The 19,803-nt window shown below is 31.8% G+C and overlaps 1 protein-coding gene across 1 annotated transcript; it reads right to left on the bottom strand.

Annotated features, from left to right (window-relative positions):
• Window positions 1-719: 719 nt before the first annotated feature.
• On the bottom strand, window positions 720-18,516 carry Dap160 (dynamin associated protein 160). The gene is made up of 36 exons (XM_066726910.1): window positions 18,413-18,516; window positions 17,991-18,042; window positions 17,714-17,867; window positions 17,496-17,644; window positions 17,178-17,396; window positions 16,447-16,542; window positions 15,620-15,676; window positions 14,974-15,144; window positions 14,736-14,885; window positions 14,177-14,567; window positions 13,890-14,103; window positions 13,651-13,802; window positions 13,449-13,571; window positions 13,225-13,363; window positions 12,836-13,150; window positions 12,424-12,774; window positions 12,190-12,344; window positions 11,907-12,111; window positions 11,530-11,817; window positions 11,372-11,458; window positions 11,082-11,174; window positions 10,483-10,620; window positions 10,271-10,397; window positions 10,016-10,180; window positions 4,901-5,025; window positions 4,730-4,836; window positions 4,581-4,653; window positions 4,278-4,484; window positions 4,122-4,205; window positions 3,728-3,883; window positions 3,519-3,656; window positions 3,172-3,406; window positions 2,774-2,848; window positions 2,539-2,613; window positions 1,660-1,833; window positions 720-1,584 (listed from the first exon to the last, which is right to left on the bottom strand). The coding sequence occupies exons 2-36, from the start codon at window positions 18,010-18,012 to the stop codon at window positions 1,433-1,435; spliced, it is 5,562 nt and encodes a 1,853-aa protein (XP_066583007.1). The 5' UTR covers window positions 18,013-18,042; window positions 18,413-18,516; the 3' UTR covers window positions 720-1,432.
• Between the last annotated feature and the right edge of the window lie 1,287 nt (window positions 18,517-19,803).

Here is a 19,803-nt window from a genome sequence, read left to right on the forward strand (position 1 = left end):
AGGCAAACGATTTGAGGACGACTCGAGCTAAAAAGAAAATGACCAAAATCAGCAACAGCGACTTCAAATTCCTTTGCTTTCTGCCTCATCGAATATTCATGGAAAAGACTGATCTGGAGCTGTTACAGTCTTGAACTGGCTTATACGAAACTAGATTTGTTCATATTGAATAAATTTAATTTTATATCGTGGAGAACCACACTTTGCTAATAATAAACGGAAACGATGAAATTAGGCGAACCCACGTAGATATTGGATGTACAATAACGATTGAAAGTAAAGTGATTGATAACTGATAAATTATTAATGTTATTGATATTCAAAACTTATCTATGTAGATTCATATAAAGTTATTGTTTTCGTTTGTTAGATAAATTAAATGTGGTTACGTCAAAAAAATGTCTGAAATAAATAAACTTTTTATGACGGGATGAGTATCGCGTTCGTCTATACCAGAACAAATTGGTAATGGCATTGCTAGGGATTAAAGGGGTCAATTCTTGTTTAGACTAATGCTGATTTCAAATATTCCCGATACCTACGGTTAAATAGTATGGTGATGGATAACAAAAATCTCTTCTTGTACATTATAAACTTACACGCATTGATTTAGAATTTATTAAGTCATGCAATGAAGCAGAAGAAATCACATTGTACCGGAGTTTTACATAAAAAAAATGCAATATTTGTTCTTAATTTTATTGAAGACATTATTTTATGCTAAATAACTACAGTACTTATAATATATAGTAAACGATAGACATATTTATTTGTATTTATTTTACTACAAGTTAACATTTATATAAATTATTGAGGAGCAGGTCAGAAATTATATTTCTGTCTTTGAGTCACTGTATACTCATGTGCGTTTTAGTAGAATTTTTAAAAGTTCTCTCTCTTTATAAATAAGCAACATACTTTGCTAAGTAGCCTATACTATATATGTATATTACTTGGAGCTAAAAATAAAGGTAATAATTTATTCAAAAGACCAAGTATTGCGTAAATTATTCTATCATATAACAGTTACTTCTCCCTTGGTTTATATACATCTAAATATTTGCGAATGCACATTTGTATAATTCGCATTTTGATAAAATACCATCAGTCGTCTTTGTATACTGATATACTCTAACATTTAACACTTACATTTATAATCATACATAATTTAATTTCAAATTCAATAAAAATATAATACTGAAATAAATTTCATTGGTGGAATCATTGTGTTTTTGTGCCTATTTAACTTAAAAGTAAAAAATATACGCTAACAACTTAGGAAGAGTTTATAGTCTCTTCCCTTAATAGAAATATATTGGTTGCTTTTTCATCATTAAAGCAATTGATATAAAAAAGTATTTTTTAATTGGCAGTGATTGGATTTAAAATGCAAAAAAACTGATTATCAAAAAGATCAATCTTAATGAATATTTTAGCTATTTTTAAATAGGTGAAGGTCCAATTTTAAAATAACGTCGCCTCTTTCCACTTCATGCAGGCGAATTCTTTTCTGTATTGGACCACAGCAGCCTTTACAGTCTCTCATGATATCAGCGACTCGGATTTCAGCACGACCAAGAAATTCTGTATTGGAATATTTTACCTATATGTAATATTCTGTTGTCTTTTTTTAACAGATTAATGATATTAAAATCTCACCATCAGGACTGTAATATCCTTTGTCGAATACTGTAATGCACAGAGTATCTTCCAAAAGATCTTTAACTTGAAACTGCATTGAAGTGTCCCACACAGGACAGTCAGTAGCGCTCGAGACAGAAGTTCGTTCTTCCTGGGAACCCATTGACACCTGACAGAACGCATTGCATTTGCCTGCCAAACATGTAATTAGTAACTTCTATATCAGTAATATACAAAATTGAATAGTCTTTATTCATAATAATTAACATTTTTAACATGCACTCTGCAATCTTCTCTAAACATGCAGCTCTAATATTTCTTTTATACTAATAAAGCATTCCATAATTAGTTGTATTATTTAATATTAGTAAATATTATATGTATTAGGTAAATAGTCTACTTTATATATACATAGAGCATTACACGCGGCATTTTTTTCATTTTCAATTGAAATATTTTATAAAACAATTAAACGAAGTATACTTTCCTCTCTCTATGACTTTTCCGAATATAAATAATAATAAACATTTTTATGTTAACAAATATCAACTTTTATGTTTATTGAAAAAATTTTCAAAAACACTATGAAGAAATATAAATTTGTAAGCTCCCACCACGATTTTGGAATAACATTTTGACTCTTTACTCCCTTTGAAATGAAACAAAGTCGTTTCTTTTTTGATTAGAAAAAAAATTATCTTATAAAAAGTATAGTTTATATTTAAATTGAAGAGTAAAAAGAAAATCAAAAATGGTTTTATGATCACGGTGGGGTAGAACAGGTACGCAGGTTAGAGAATGGGCATGGAATGTCCTATATGTATATAAATACAAGTAGAAATTTTAATGCGATTTGGATAACTGAGTCCTTCTGGTTAATAGAAAACACGGTATTACCTTTTGTATTTATAACAAGTTCTTCAGCTTCTACAATAACTAATCGCAGGCAGGCTTGCGGAGGTCTTCTGCGTACTAGAATAGTGCAGCAAATTTGATTTTAGTGAAACAAAAATATTAGTGCGTTAATTTTGTTCATTCCATAGGACAAAAACCAAGCGGAACGTGGTGAAGGAGAAGCATGTATGAAGCAAACTACCAAAGCAACTATTCAAAAGCTTATTATTTTGCTTACCGGAAGAAGTTTTTAGGTTGATACCTTCGACTACCGTAACTAGAATACGTCCACACGCACCAAATTGCGCCTGCTCTGTTGGTTTACATATGTATCACAAGACGTTATACGCTTTTATTCGTTATGATTAACAATTTAATCGTTTAATTAAACGTCACACATACATTCTTTTACTCGCAAATTCTGCGTTATATAAATATTTTTATATAATTTTAAATTAACTAAAAAATTTATTTGATATGTTTAAGCGAATTATTAATGAACACATTGCGAACATGTTTTTTTTCTATATTCTGACATATAGAATATCAATTCAAATGAAACATAAAGTTGCCTTGGCCTATGTAGTGAAAACGATATGATAGCCTTAGACTAAGATATAAAAAGCTTGGACTTACTCGAACGTTGCCTCTGCAACCGTGTTCTTTCGTTATTTTTGTAGCTGTTACGAGCTTCATCAATTCTCTTGCTCCACAATGAGCTTTCTGTAGCTGATGGCGCTAATAATACTATTTGCTTCTTGGAGTCCCATAATCTCAAAATTTTTGATGAGTTATCCGATGCTTCACTTCCGGTACCAGATCCATTAGCATCAAAGTCGGTAAGTAATTGTAAATCGTTTAAAAATATTGGCTGCATAAGACAAACTTTTTTAGTTCAATAATATTAATCTAGCAATTTATATCAATTAAAAATGAGTATTAATATTACAGAATAACCAATTAATTTTTATCGTTATCTATACCTTTCTGTACATCTTAAATCTCTGATGATCATTACGTTCAAAGGAAAATTGCTGTCCACTGGGTAAAGACTTTGGACTTTGTACAAATAAGAGAAAATCGTTGGTAAGAAAAGTTACGAGCTCTTTTCCACTTTTTGCCTAAGAATAATCAAACTTGTTAAAAAATTGTCAGTTATTCCTATAGGTTCATATGATTAAATTAGATGTACTTTGTGTAATATGCCAAAATGTAAGAGTTTTCTTGGTCCTAAAGAGTTTGTTAAGGAGTTGAATACGAGTGGTTCTTCCAGACCTTCGCAAGTAACGTGTGACTGCAGCCACTCTAAACGATCACTATTCTCCTTTTCTCTGACACCCTCGTTTACCTGTAATATAAAAGCTTTAATTATATACTTTAAATTTAATTCATATCAAGCGAAATAGATGCTTGCAAAAGGTAATAATGGAACACATTGATCACTGTGTCTGGAAAATCAACAAACATCATTTCCATCGCATATACTACTAAGTTGACCTAAATAAGATTGATAAGAAAAATATTTCCAAAATTATCCCTCAGTCACCCTTCACTTGAAGCTAATAGCTTCAATAATTTGGTCATACTTGAATGCAAAATTCCTCTGCCTTTGCCAATGCTTCTTGTAAATACTGTCTATCAGGATGATCCACAGGTGTATATTCAAGTATCTATTGACAAAATTAATCAATTTATAGTATGTGATATGAGCATTATAATTTATGCTTTGCAAAATATCTTACTTTGCCTATGATTAGCGGATACTTTGTTATTCGCTGCATAGGTTTAATTAGGAATGAGCTAAGTGGCATTCCTTTGGTACGCGGATCCTGCTGACATTTATGAGCTAATTCAACGAATTCTGGCAGGGATTCGGTGAGTCTTTGTAGATAACCTGCTGCTGAAATTTGGCAACTGCAAAACCTTATGTAAGCAGACATTCTTGGAATCTATAATGAAAATTATTATTTTTTGGTATATTTTATAAAGTCCTGCGTGTGACGATTGATATTGTGTAAGTTTATAAAAATAATAAGGGTGCTAACATTTTCGCATAAAATATCTCCAATCATTCTGATAATGCCATCTTCGCTATTATCCCTTCTAATTCTTAAGGTTCTGTGTACAAGAGAAACATGTTTTATTTTATTTTATTCATTTACTAGATTATTTCTTTGATCAATAGAAAATTTACCGAAGAAAATTATCATTGCAAGCAATTATATCTCTCCAATTGACAAATATCTTTTCCACTTCTTCAACCGTGAGGATGAGACTCTCTACGAGCGGTTTTTCGAATACCTAAATACAAAAAGGATTACAAATTAATAATCATATGTATTAAGATAAAAAAGAATAAAAATACCTCGTGTACTAATCTCATGTCTTCGATATACGCGTGTTCCGTAACAATAAGCTCATTGATATATTCCTGGCGTTTTCTCTCCTTGGAATTTGGTATTGCCATTTGATAATTACTCGTATCATTGACTGCGCAAAAATATAAACGTTATTTTGCTAATTCACTAGTTTCTCGCTATTGATGCCAATATGAATTTTAAACTATTATAACTTTTCCTTAGTTTATTTTTGTATTGAATTATTGAGTAGTTTTTTTATCGGTTTGTGTAAAAATAACATAATAAATTATTAAATACAGGTGAATAAAGATGTTTGGATAAGGCCTTATACATATAATAATGTAAGCTTTACACAAAAAGATACTTTACAACAGACAGATACTTTATTTCAATCAGCAATTTTCTTCAACTTTTTCGCATATATATGTATGGATATGTATACATATGTATATGATTAATGTGTATGTGGGGGAGAGAGGGATAGGGAAATCGCTAAACGCGATGGCCAGATTATCGTATTATTTATGAATAAAATCGAGACTAGCTGAACGTTTTCGCGACTCCCTTAATGCTTTTACAACATTTTCCCATTTCTACAACAAAGTATGTCACACGCCTGAATGAGATAATGGGACTCGATTGATTACAATAAGCAAACAGTGTTTGAATAGACTGCAAATATTAACAATCTCGGGGTAGCACTAAGCAACTATCAGTTTCTCCTAAAGACAATTAGTTGCACAAATTGCTTGAAACAGCAGTAACATTGTTTGGAGAGAGATTATATAAGACATGATTTTCGGTACATCAAATCTATCTCGTGCTTTCTTTCCATCGTTGATCTAGCGTACTTAATAGCCTCCCTCGCTAAGTGACAGTTTATAGAATGTGTAAAAGGATGGAGAATGCTCTTTAAATACGCTACATCATTGTGCGCTTACTCTCTTCTTTCCATTATTGACAGTCGATTCTTCACCGTCCTTGTCTTATGCAAATCTGCTTTTTTTTATTCATTATATATATATATATATATATATATATATATGTATATATATACTCTCTTTCCATTTTGCATTGATCGCAAATTAGAAAAATTGAAAATTTCACATAAGAGCAAAAAACTGTAATTATAGTATCTGCATATTTTTTCAAAGTTAATGTTATACACGATTTAATGCAACAATTGTAAAGAATCGACTCTCTGGAATCAATTATTCTGCGCTTCTACTCCTGAAATCCTTTTGAGTTCAAATCTATTCGAAAATAGTAACGTTATAGGAAAGTTACAGTTCACAAATAAACGAAAACTATAAAATACTTTGTTTGTAGAATTACGAATTTTGAAATATCATTCACTTTGTCAAGAACAATTGTAAACTCTATAAGAGAAAAATATAATTAAATTTTACCCAAGATTATTATTCGATGGCATGCTGATTACAATTTTTAGATTAAGATTTCAACAATTTAAGACCATTCTGTTTTTATCTCTACGATTATTTAGTTATCCTGAAAATATTTACATCTCACCGATATTGTCATCATACATAACAGAAGATTTATTGTTATTAAATAGACTATTTTTATAAAAGGAAGTTATTAATGCATATTTTGTTTCAATTTTGGCTTGTATCGAAATTTTGTCAATCAGTAAAAGTTTTATATTTGTGATTTCTCTTTCCTTTTGTATAATTAGCAACTTATATTATTGCCTATAGTTTCAATAACTACATCGATGACAAGCGAATATTATTTAAAATGAATTCGCATCTCCTCGTTAGCGCGGTAATTGCTAAATAAAAGTAGTTCACAATAGAGTGAGATTCAAAAAAAAGGTTTGCGCCATTTTCTAAGACAATTGCTCAATACATAAAACGACGATATTTGGCGATGTCCTTTAAAGATTACAAAAAAATATATTTCAGAAAACTACAGGAGATAGGCCGAACTTACAAATAATATAACAGAAATGAGAGTATTCTTAAATATATAGTATGAAATAATTGTAAAATAAGATTAAACAAATCTCACATAAAAATAAATAACGTAATAAGAACGAGCCCTCTTTAATATAAACAATACAATAATTTAAAGACAAATATTATAGTGTCGCCATGGAAAAAAACTCAATTTTTATATTGAAATTATATAAAATATTGTGTCCTAATGCTTAATGGATATTTGCAAAAAAACAACAATATGGTATATAGTATCTCTTAAAAGATGTAGAGGCCTTGTTACTTAGAATCAATAATTATTAATTGATGGAAAACGATGAATATTATTAAGTTACGTGACCATAGCGTGTTGGTACTTTATTGTTCTCATCATTGTTGGCCATTTCCTATAAATAATCTCAATCTTTGCTAGTAGATTTATCGGCTATTCCATTCCATCAATAAAATCAGATCAAATCTCTTAATTCCATAGTAGCAAATATATCATATAGACTCATCATAACGTCATAAATGGTCTCTCCTATACTATTTACATTTAACAATAAAACCAAATATACATTCATAAAATACACAAGTAGTAACGACAATAATTTTATAGTACTCTTCCGGGACTTGCTAAAAAAATCAGAGTACAGTGCACAAATCATATGGATACATGATTAATGATAATATTAATTATAATTATCATTCATAATAACATGGACGCTGTATTATTGTACCAGTACAAATAATGTACTTTTTCATGAATATTCTCAATGTTAACGATATCACATTTGCTCCAATAATGCTGTACATTTACTTTTTCGTTTAACACGATGTAAGTTGGAAAAGCTGGCACAAATGTGACGATTGTAATAATTTATATAAGCTCATGGCACACTACGCTAGATTTGGTGCTGGATTGCTTGTTAGTTTTTTTGAAGACCAATAAAGATCAAGAGACACAATAGTGTCTCGAAAACAAGTACATACACCGTCGAGCACTACCATGTAACATATACAGCAAGTTCAGTTGTGAACAAAATGTAAAAATCTCATTGGCACAAAAAAATCTAGCAAGCAAACTAACGTGAAACCCAGCCTAATATGCCCCGCGCCCTTTATACTGATCTCTTTTTATCTGTTAACTACAAAAAGCAATTGTCCCAGTCAGTATTACAACTACTATTTAATAAATAATAAATAATTACACTCTTTAAAAAGAAATAAATGCCATCTATGCGTCATTGTTATGGGGACTCTTAAATAATTGATTGGAAAGAGTATTGGTATAGTAATATTACCGACTTAAAGCGATGCCTATAATAAATATTTTTGGCGGTTCTCTGACATACACAAAATATATTAGTTGACATGATTAAAAAAAAATTATAAATGTTTGTCATAAACCATTTTTTAAACCTAAAATTTATGATTTCCTTCTGTTTTTGCAAAAACGAATCGACATTATTAGAACATTTGAACCTGATTATCATGCCATTTAATATATATCATACAATACAAGTTTTATGTAATAAAAGTCCACTTGCATTAAAAGTCTGCTACATTGTCTTCGATGCTCTTTTTTGAATATACCTTTAATGTTTGCAATAATATGTAGATTACTATTACCAAAACGGACATAAATTATTTAAACGATACAAAAAACATTTATTGTTGTCAAGTCAACGATAAGACAAGACAAATTTACCTACACCGATGATGAGAAATTTTTTAATTTTGAGAAAGGAAAGAAATAATGAGAAAAGAGAAAATAAGCACCCACACGATATCTCTAACATTATTTTCCAACTCTTTTCGGTAGTTTTTATCGTTGAGACTTCTGCTTGTTAAGCTCTCCGTGCTGATTATAAGGACTGCTATCATTCTTATTGCACTTGGGACGTTTTTATTTTGCGATGCTGGATCTGCTATCCTTTATGCTGCGTGTTAAGCATAAGCGAAAGATAACAATTAGTAAAAGTAAGCCCATCAAACGAAATATCATGCAGATATATCACAGATACAGTTTTTTGAGATCTGAGAGAGTTATTTTGACTGATCTTGATTTTGAAATAAAAAAATATACAGATCGTAGAGTAAATTTAAAATAAGCAATTGAATGCATTCTTCAATTTTAAAACGATACAGTACGAAAGTTGATAGAGATGAAAATTTTAATAACTACCCCAGACGGACAGACGGACGAACAGGCAGGCATGCACATAGACAGATCACTTTACAACCAGAATCACTTTATCGTAAAATTTATAAGTAGCCGTTAGAGAAGATTATATACACAGATCGATTGTACTTTTAGTACACTTATACCCTGCAAGTTTTTCAGCTTACATTGAACAGTAATTTGTCTGTTTGAATCAATGTTAAGGGCATTTAAAATTATTTCAAATTTAGAAAAAATCATTTTATATTCTCATGCAATAGTTTACAAATTTTATAGATATATTTCAAAAATAATCCTTTTTAAATACCCTTTAAGTTAAAAAAGTCCCAGAAGAAAACCGATAATTTAATTGGATGTTCTTTTTTTTATAAAAATATTTAATATTGGCCGGTAGATTGAAATTATCAATAAAGTAATATCACAGCATTAAGGAAAACACATCGTTTGTATTGGTGTAGATAGAACTTTAAACTAATTAATCATAACAGCTTAACATTATATTTTAGGCTTTATCAACTTGAAATTAACGTTAAATAAAGAATTCACAGCACAAATCCCTACAATTGCGTGAATTTTTTGAACAAGCGACATCACAAGTATTTAATTGTAATGTTTACTTGTTTTAAATATTGACTTATTAACTGTTAAAGAATATACAGTCAGAATAGCTTAATATTCATTATGGCAATTATTAATTCTAAGTAAACAGTAAAATTCATTATAATAAAAAGACACTTCTATTCGATAATAGGTATTATCGAATTCGACTATTTTGTAATAGTAAAATATTTGTTTCGCTTAGAACTGACTCAATGGTCGTCCGTCCATCCGTTTTATATTGTAAATTTAAAAAAAATCATCTTTTTTTAACTAACTGAATCAATTTTTATCAAAAATATCACATTGACGAAAAATCTTATATTTGCTAAATTGAAGCAAGTCAAACAAAGACTTTACATTTTTGGCACAGTGTAAAGATATGTAAAAAATTTACTTACACATGGGAGATACATAATTGCTGGGAAACACTCCAGATACTCCATGCAACTCCCCTTTCCACCACGCTGCTTCCTCCTTCGCTAATACAGTAATTACATCGCCTTTTTCAAAGCTCAATTCGTCCTCATTTTGAGCTTGGTATGGATATAAAGCCATCACGCGTTCTGCAATAATATTGAAATAATTAATAATAATCTAGTTATGAGTCTATTTATTTAAATCAAAGATGCCTTTATCAATTCCTGTGTACTTACCAACGTTTGGATCTGTAGGTGAATCCTGGTAACCATGAGAGACTGGAGTGCTTCGATTACTACTACTTGTCAGAGGCTTGACGTACGATGCAGGAAACCATCCCTGCTGTCTTTTCTTCCCTCGAGCCTACCAAAACAAAAGTCACTCGATTCAATGCCTTCAGATTCCAAATGTATATAAAAGACAAGTAATTCTTATGATGTCCACTTACTTGCAGTTCTCCTTCCCACCATCCACTATCTGTTTTCTTACGGATCATAATTAGCTGGCCTCTTTGCAAGTTTAATTGCTCAGCACTGGTAGCTTGATAAGGTGCGATAACTTGAACAATCTCCGGTTTTCTTCCTCTCTATTCAGGCATAGAAAAGTGCATTATTATATTATGCCTAGTTATATAATTACAGCAAACAATATTATAGTTCTTAATATTTATCTATCAATTTTTTATTTTTTAATGCGTGCACGAAAAAGGTAACTGTATATATATTTTTCTATATTACCCTAATTTATAGAATGAAAAAAGTTTATAATAATAACACACAGCGATTAATATTTCAATATACTTGTCATGTAAAATGAAAACCAGATAATTCTTTAAAATTAAAATTTTTTCGGCATTCCATGAAAAAGGCATGCATATATAAAAATGTCCATAAGAATTGTCATCCGTTAGAGACTTTGAGTACCTTGACATACTGTAGAATGTAAGTACCAGCGGCATAAATTAATATGAGAAATTATTAATTTTATTTTTTTGCAATTTAATAGTAGTTAATTAAAGATTGCCATCAGTTTCAGTCAAAGCATTACCTGTTGTGCAGACATTGCAGCAAAATCTGGCAATTCTGCTCTATCCTCTGCCGCTGCTCTCTCGTCTTCGAGCTGTGCAGTGGTTTTTTCTAGCTATTGAAGACACGGAAACACGAGATTTTCGTAGTTTTATTACTCGAAATATATAACAAGTTAGTACAGCAGTTTGCGAAGCATGCCATTTTTCACTTTCTGATTAGAAATACTTTTACAAACAGATACCAACAGTTCGTTCCCTTCAGTTACAGATTTAATTTTGTTTTGTGTTAAAAGGAAAATGTATAACTCACCAAGCTCTTCGTTTGGTCGGCTGTGACAGGTTCTTGAATTATATCAATATTGGAAATTGTTTCTGCGTTAGAGGACACTTGAACATTCTAACCAGAAAACAATATCTTTATGTTAGTTTATTTGCTAAAAATATGTTCAAAACTAATAATGCTGTTACCTGATCTGGTGCATCATATTTCTCAACGTAATTGGAAGGGAAAATACCAGTCCTTTCTCCTATGCTACCTGTCCACCAATCACCTTCCTTCTTTGTAACCAAAATAACTTCTCCTTGACCGAAGCTTAAATCTCCAGTTTCTGCTGATGCGTATTGATAAAGAGCAATATAATATTCATTCAGACCATCAGTGACTAGATGATTGACTTTCTTGTCCGTTTCTTGGACATATGACTTCGGGAACCATCCCTCAAGTCCACCACTTGATTCACCGTACCACCAATCGTTCTGAAAATAAATTTTATTTAAGGAACAGATTTTTGTTATTCCACATGTACGAATACTTGTATATATCATTATCAATTTAAAATACAAACCTGTTGTTCCACAACCTTGATACTTTCTCCTTTTTCAAATGCCAAATGTTGTTGAGCGGTAGGACGATATTGGTATAAAGTTGTCACTTGCAGATTACACGGTGTTCCTAATCCTAAAGTAAGAGTCGGAGGCTCGACGATTGGTGCTGCTTCACCACCTAATGAGCCAGCATCAGAAACGTTTTCAGGAACCTCAGCAATTCCTCTACAAATGATATTAGATACAATAATTTATGCTCCAATTTAATATTATAGATCTCCTGAAACTTTTTTAAAAACTCACTCTAATGTTCTTTTTTCTAGGCTGTCCTGATGTACAAATTGATCGTTTTCGGTCAAAGTATCAACAGGCTCAACGTAAGATTCAGGAAACCAGCCAGTGTGGCCTCGAATTTCACCAGCCATCCATCCTGGCTCAGCATTTTGTACAGGTGGGACCTTGAAAAAAAGATATACTGTTATAAAAAGTATAAAACCTTAGAAAAAACATACGTTAAATGATTAACAATTTATTTACCAAAATTATATCACCAGGTTGAAATGATATCTCGTCTTGATTTCTCGCGACAAATTCGTACAATGCTCTGTACTTTCTTACGCCATCAACTGGCTCCTCATTCGCAGCCGTATCATTAACTGGCCAAGAGCTCTCTTCTACTGCTGATCCCGTGTTGCTCCAAGCGCTATCTCCCCACGCTGCTGTATAATCTGTGGTACCTCCAGCTCCTCGAAGTTCAAGTACTTTATTCTTTTTTTCTTCAAAAGAACCATAAAGCTTCTTGCATTCGGTGATTAGATTTTTCATTTGATTCTTTATGTCTTCCAGTTGACCATTATTGTTTTCGATATCGGACATTTTTCCATCGATCTGGTAAAAAATAATAACAAAAAAGAAGTATATAAAAAAAACTATAAAGTAGAACACTTACCTGCTGTTGCAAATCTGCTATTTTATCTCTCATTTGTTTCAAAGTAATTTGTTTATTATCAAATGCCATTTTAATCGCCTCTTGACCAGCGGCATCTTGGGCAGCATTCATTTTGTTCTTTGCTTCGATTCGCGCTTTTTCCTGACTAATAGCCAAAAGCTTCTGGTTTTGTTCTCGTAACTTATTTTTTAATGCTGTCATTTCTTGCAACTGTGTATCACGCGTAGATCTCATACCATCGATCGTTGTTTTTACGCCCGAAACACCAACACGAGTATCACAAATTTTCTGAGATAATTCCTTCACCTTGTCATTCTGAAAAAAGTAACAAATCAAGTGATTTATTGTAGCAGTTTATGTTATAATTTTGTTTAAACCGTTGAACTTACTAGAGTTGTCAACTCAATGGTTAACGTTTGATTTTTGGCTTTTAGCTTTAACAGGATGTCCTGTTCCTTTTGTCTTTGAGCTTGAAGCTCTTGCGATTTTTGTTTTTCCCATTCTAATTGTCGCTGCCTTTCCATCTCTCTGTACGATTTATAATCAAATTAATTAATACTTTATTATTACCGTAATTGGTCGGAGAGAAAAATTGATAGAAAAGTGATCTTACTTGCGAGCGGCTTCTCTTTGCTCTTGCGCCCTCTTTCGCTGTTCCTCTTTTTCCTGTTCAATTTCCTTCTGTCGTAACATTTGCTTCTCTATTTCTGCTTGTCTACGTTTTTCTTGCTCTAACCTAGAAAAAAAAATGAATTAAAATAAATTATTAACAATATTAGGGCGGAAATTGAAATAAGGACAATATTTATTTAAACCTGATTTTTTCCTGTTTCTCAGCCTCTTCTCTTTCTTTTCGTTCTCGTTCCTCTTGCTCTTTTCGTTGTATTTCTAATAGAGCTTTACGTCTTCGTTCCAACTCAGCTTGTCCTTTCTCAAAATTCTCTTTTCGTTTATCCTCGAAAGATGTCTATAAGAAGTTTATTACTCAATACGTAAAACTACAAAATTAATGGCAACTTTAGTCAAATTTGTCTTCTATGAAACCAAGGCTAACCTGAGGCATGCCAGCTAATGGATCTGGCGATTCAACCAAACCTTGCGCAGTGGTTAAACTACCTTGTCGTTGGCGTCTGAATGTAGGTGGAATCAATTCTAATGGAAGCGTGGTGGGTATTTGTTCACCATTTTTGGCTATGTCACACAAGTGCATCGCTAATACAAATTCATCACAGCCCAAACGACCGTCAGAATCCATATCTGCCAATGCCCTATAATAATCCCATTATCGTAAGATGGTTGATATAAATTAATGCTAACAAAAAAAACTGTAATTTATTGTACCATATTTGAGCAAGGATAGCTTGGTGCAAACCAGTTTGAACCATAATATTTCTGGCTTGTGGACCAGACAAAAATCCTGACCTAGATCTATCCCATGTATTAAATAACTGAGTATATTTAAGCTTAGTTTGATGAGGTACTGCCCACTCTACGGCATGTGGTGATCCAACGGAATGTTGACTATGTTGACTGTGCTGTGAGTCTATGGAACCAACCCTATCGATACTTGGGGGACGCGTAGTCGTGCTTAAAGGTGTATTGGATGATACTGGCGTTTGTACAGTTGCCCCGTTTGGAGCTACGATAGAACCGGTATTTCCAATAATAGGCGCTGCTGGTGGAGTTGAAGCTAGCAAAGGCATACTGGTCGCAGGAGGAGTTGATATTATACCTATAATCAATCATTTAAATCCCTATTAGCCCTGATTTCATAAAAAAAAAAACATATGTACATAATAAATTTAGTAGCTTATATAGTACTATAATAATAAAAAAAAACTCCTGATTACACACTTTTTCTTTTGTATAATCTTTTTTGATAAAACTTTTTTCTTATTACCTGTATTCATTGGTACAACAGTTGGTATTGTAGAAATTGGAGCAGGTATTCCACCAACTAATGGTTGAATTGGCATTGTTTGCCCCATTCCAAATGCAGCTATTGGTGGATTTGGATTAATAGGTGCAATCGCAGCTACTGGAGGTATTCCTGTTAAGCCACATATACAACAGATTAAAAATAAATTCATTTTCTGTGAAATATATTTCTTTATATATAAAAATCTTAATTATCTTACCCATAACAGATGAAGGTAAATGCTGAACAGGCTGTATGGAAGGCACTACCCCACTTACAGCTGCAGAGGGTGGTTTTATTGGTGAAATACCTGCAGCTACAGGACTATTAGGAAATGAAGGTGGTGCTGGCTTTGGTGGAGGTCCACCAGTAGTAGGTTGAAAATTAGCACCTGTAATTTTACAGTAGTCAACTTAATGATTATTTGAAATATAAAACTAATTAAGTACTGTAAGAATTATAAAATTATATCAAATAATTTAAGTAATCAAGTAGAAAAAAGCTGATTTCATAGAAACTTCTTAAAAAGGAAATTAAAAGTATTATATGCCTAACATTAATGAAGAAAAGCATGAAAACGTTGTTTGATGCATTATTTGGCAATGATGCGATGATAAAAGTAAAAAGAATAATAAAAACAAAAATACATAATTATATGTAAGCTCCATGCTACCATATAAATATAAATTTCAAATTGATATTATTTTAAAATAGGTATACAAGCAAGGTAGAACCATACTATATTAAATATTCCATTCTTATTGTTTATTGAATAGAAAAAATTTATTGTGGAATGAAAGGTTTATGTTCTCATTAACATAAATTGGTTAAATGATCACTGCTTCCTTAGAGATTTTTACACATACCAATACTGGCAGGGGGTGTAGGTCTTTGGGGAACAGCCCCAGTTGAAGCCATGATTCCTTTTTGTAGCACAAAAGGCAAAGGGCAAAAAATTGATAAACGGGAAATAGAAAAGGAACGATATTATAAAAATAAAAATTAGTTTACTGCAAACAATTTTTGTCATATAAATTTTCCACATTTTAAGAATCCATTCATAGAATTTTACGGAGCAAGAAGTATTAAGCTAACATAAAAAATTAAAGACACACAGGATCCGCTTGACTTACGACTGAATTTGATTTCAAAAAATATAAAAATTACTTTTTATGTAGATTAAATCAAGAAAAATACGGTAGTGTCTCGATGTCAAGAACATACCGCCGAGCGCTACCGTATAACTTATACAGCAATTTTGGCCGTTCGAATTATCAAACCGATTTTATTTTATGCAATTTGATGAAATTTTATAAAGCAATAGTATATACGAAAATTATATTCTATTTAAAAGATTTTTATTCGCAAGTCAAGAAGAGATGTAACTTAATTTGTATAGGATTGGTAACTTTTCAACCAGAGAATAGTAATCTCATATTTAACTGATTTATTTTGAACTTAAAATATAAATTAATACTCACCAAAGTAAATTGTATTTAGCAAATATTTAAATTTAAGCACAAAAAATAGTAAATTTGTATAAGCTGCATTACTTTTGTATTCATGCAACATTAAAGTGTGTTGATAGTTTTGCCGCGAGCATTAAATAAATTTGAATGAAAGGTATAAAAATGATGATATAAAAAAATAACACAATTACATGATTCGATATACAATCAGCTTATGAACATACCCATAGAGGGTGGTGCAGGTCGAGCTGGCGGCTTTGAAGATGTGTAACTTGAGACATGTGTACTGGTAGTCACAAACTGCCTATTTTGTCGCGGTGCTGTGTGATTTTATGAATATGTGATACAATTAAACCACCATTAATCTTCAAAATATAGTGAAATTTCATCAATATCAGATCACATAACTGAGCAGCAGACATGGCTAAATTAATTTGCTTTAAATTGTTATTCACCCCTTAACACACATATATATGTTACCATACTAACAATATCCAATTGAAGCATAGTGTTGGATAAGCTTAATTGGTAGTAAAAAAGAAACAGATTTTTTTGTTAAAATGAAAAATAAAAAACATCAATGATTAATTAAGTTTTCCTCTGAAAAAGCTTAATCGGTTGCATAATGTGAGCTAAAAGATTTTACTAAGAGAATTGAATTTGAATGTTTTTTCAACAAGTTTGTGCTTTTGGGCAGTCTGTATAAAGTTAAAGATGTACAATTGTACCTTCCATGATTTCATAAAATAAGTAGAATGTTAATTGTTTATACTGCGTTAAGGGGCTGATATTAGTTGAAGATTAAATTATCTCTAGTTAGCTAAGCAGTTCTTAGAATTCAAATTTTTTTTGTTCATGATAATGTATTAGTCGTAGTGTATGTAGTGCATCTTACTATAGTATTCAGTTTTGATATCTATTGAGCAAAAAATTATTTTTTCTAAATAAACCTTACCTGTTACAGTAGGTAGGGGCTTAATTATTCCAGGATTGGAACCATTTGTGGGTGGTGGATTAATAATGGTATGTGGCGTTGATGTTGCCAAAGGTAATGCTGCAACTAAAGGCTGTGTCGGCATTGTTACAGGAATTCCAGTAAGATTAACCAAGGATGATACATTACTTTGAGGTGCAATACCGGCTGCTCCATTTGATAAACCAGGTATGCTGCTTTCTAAGAACAAAAATTACTCACTCAACTAGTATTTTATAGTAATTAAATAAAACAATATTAAGATAACGATTGTGATATTAAACTAGAAAATTTACTTACGAGCAGAAAAAGACTTAATACTTTGTACTAGAATTGGTGGTAATGTGCTAGGTATTTCAAATCCACGTAGTTTAAGATTTATCAATTTACAAGCTATGCTGAACTCATTAATATCCATTTTTCCATCTGCATCTGTGTCCGATAATCCCCTGAATAAATAGTTCTCAATTAATAAATTATATATCAAGTCTTAAAAGAATATCTTTAGCAATACTAACCATATTTGTCCTAGAATAGCAGGTGGTAATTGAGACTTAAGCAAAAATCCTTTGGCTTGCTCACCAGTGACTACTCCATTGATTGGTTTCAAAGAATCAAATTGTTCTTGATATCTTGCACGCTCCCTTGGTTGGATCAACCAGGGATCCATTCCTAAATAGAATAATGAGTTATATGAATCATTAGGAATAAAAGAACTTGCAGTATGAAAGAAAATTACACATATATGTATAAATAAATAAATAAAGCAAATAATAAATTAGTAAATAAGTATACCTGGAGTTTGTGGAGTAGCCATTATGTACACCTGTCAGTGCTCTGTATGTATCTTTAAAAAGAAAAAGAAATATTTTCGTTTTAGCATAAAAATATCATAGATCTGTGTGTATAATATATACTTTCAAGGTTAGGGCATGGTGATCAATACTGGGAAGGTTTCAAAACTGATTTTAAAATAGGAAGTTGATAAACCATCAAAGCTTTATTATCTATAATATTTGATGTTCACTTGAGCAAATCTAAGTGTAATTACGAACTAGTAGAAGGAAGATTAGGATATCCTATCATCTATGAAAGAAGAAAGATCGTATAGAAATAATACAACGAGGATTCGATTTCTTTGGTTAAAGGAATCTCCTTTATGTTTTCCAAGACTGATCAAAAGTAATGAATGTATTGTAAGTTTACGTTATATTCACCTTTTTTCAATGCATGTAAAAATCTTCGTAAAATACTTAGCAATGCCGACAAAATAAGTACAAACAGAGATCGGCCCACTCTGATTAACGTAACGTCACTTTAGTGATCTCGGCAGTTTTCGTAAATTCTCGGTAAGAATCGATAGCCGAGTTAGCCGACACGAAACATTCTTCGAATTACCTCGGCAACAATCGGATTGTCGATTGTAAGTTTGAATTTCGCGACGGATACAATGCCACTACCTGCTGTCATCCCTGTATAAATCATCATTCCTTTTTACAGGGTTTCTTTCAACTCCTTAATATTCTACTGAAATAAGCAAAATGAAATAGTTCAAAAGCGTTCCAGTTTTGAATGACGATTAAAGTTACATCATTACATTATTTCGGATGTTAGAAAGAAATTATTAGATAAAGAAAACACAAACATATGTTTTATAATTGAATATGGATGATTATTACCTTGAAATATTTGTTTTTCTTATATATTTGTTTATTTCTTAGACAAGTCTGTAGAATTTACCGACTTAGTAAGCGCCATCTGTTACAGAGTTTTTGTATTTATTGGGAGAGAGAAAATTCAGCTGCTTCGACCTGCTTCGACTTATGTTGTGTTGTATGTTGTGGCTTGTGGCCACACGAAATGAAACGAAGCAAAGGCGCAAAAGTTCCGTCCGTGGTCCATTCCTATCAGCCCGTTAGGCCCGACCGAGCCGTGTGTACATATATGTAAATGTGGCAAGTGTATACACGTAATTGTGTTAGTGAGTATTGTTACTTGATGATATGTAAGCATGTCATGCGAGGACACGTTGGAAACGTTTGCGTTGGTCATTAAAAAACTTCCTACTGGATATTTTCGCTAGTAGTATCGAAAGTGTCGAAAGCTCTCGAGTAAACCCTCTCAATACTCAATAAACGAGATCTTGAGTTAGGTAATTCGAATTTTCAGTGAGATAGAGGATTAAAGAACTGTTTAATGAGCAGCAGCGGTCGTCATTGCATAATCCACTAATACTGGACGCCGGCCGGTTCGGGCATCGCCATAACACGTGTCTATCGTGAGTTAAATTTTGCAAAATACTATTAAAACCTGTAAAAAATTAACCTTCATGCAAATCTTTGACCACTTTTTTTCAAAGCTCACCTGCACCAACCCTAAATCATCTCCCAGGATTGAAATAACCAATGGAAAATCCACTAAAAAGGACCTTTTTCCAACAGAATTTGATCGCGAATGGAAATTCAACAAAAACATTCTCTTAAAAGTTTTCAATAATTAATCCACTAAATAATTCTCTATTTTCCTCGTTCTAACAATGTAGTAACCGTCAAAGTTCCAAATAATTCTGCAATAATAACAAGGGAACAATATATGCTTTCTTTCCACT

Source organism: Prorops nasuta, unplaced genomic scaffold (assembly GCF_024137725.1).
Source record: "Prorops nasuta isolate Cenicafe-Biocafe unplaced genomic scaffold, Cenicafe_Pnas_1.2 PNAS00005, whole genome shotgun sequence".
Lineage (NCBI taxonomy): Eukaryota > Metazoa > Arthropoda > Insecta > Hymenoptera > Bethylidae > Prorops > Prorops nasuta.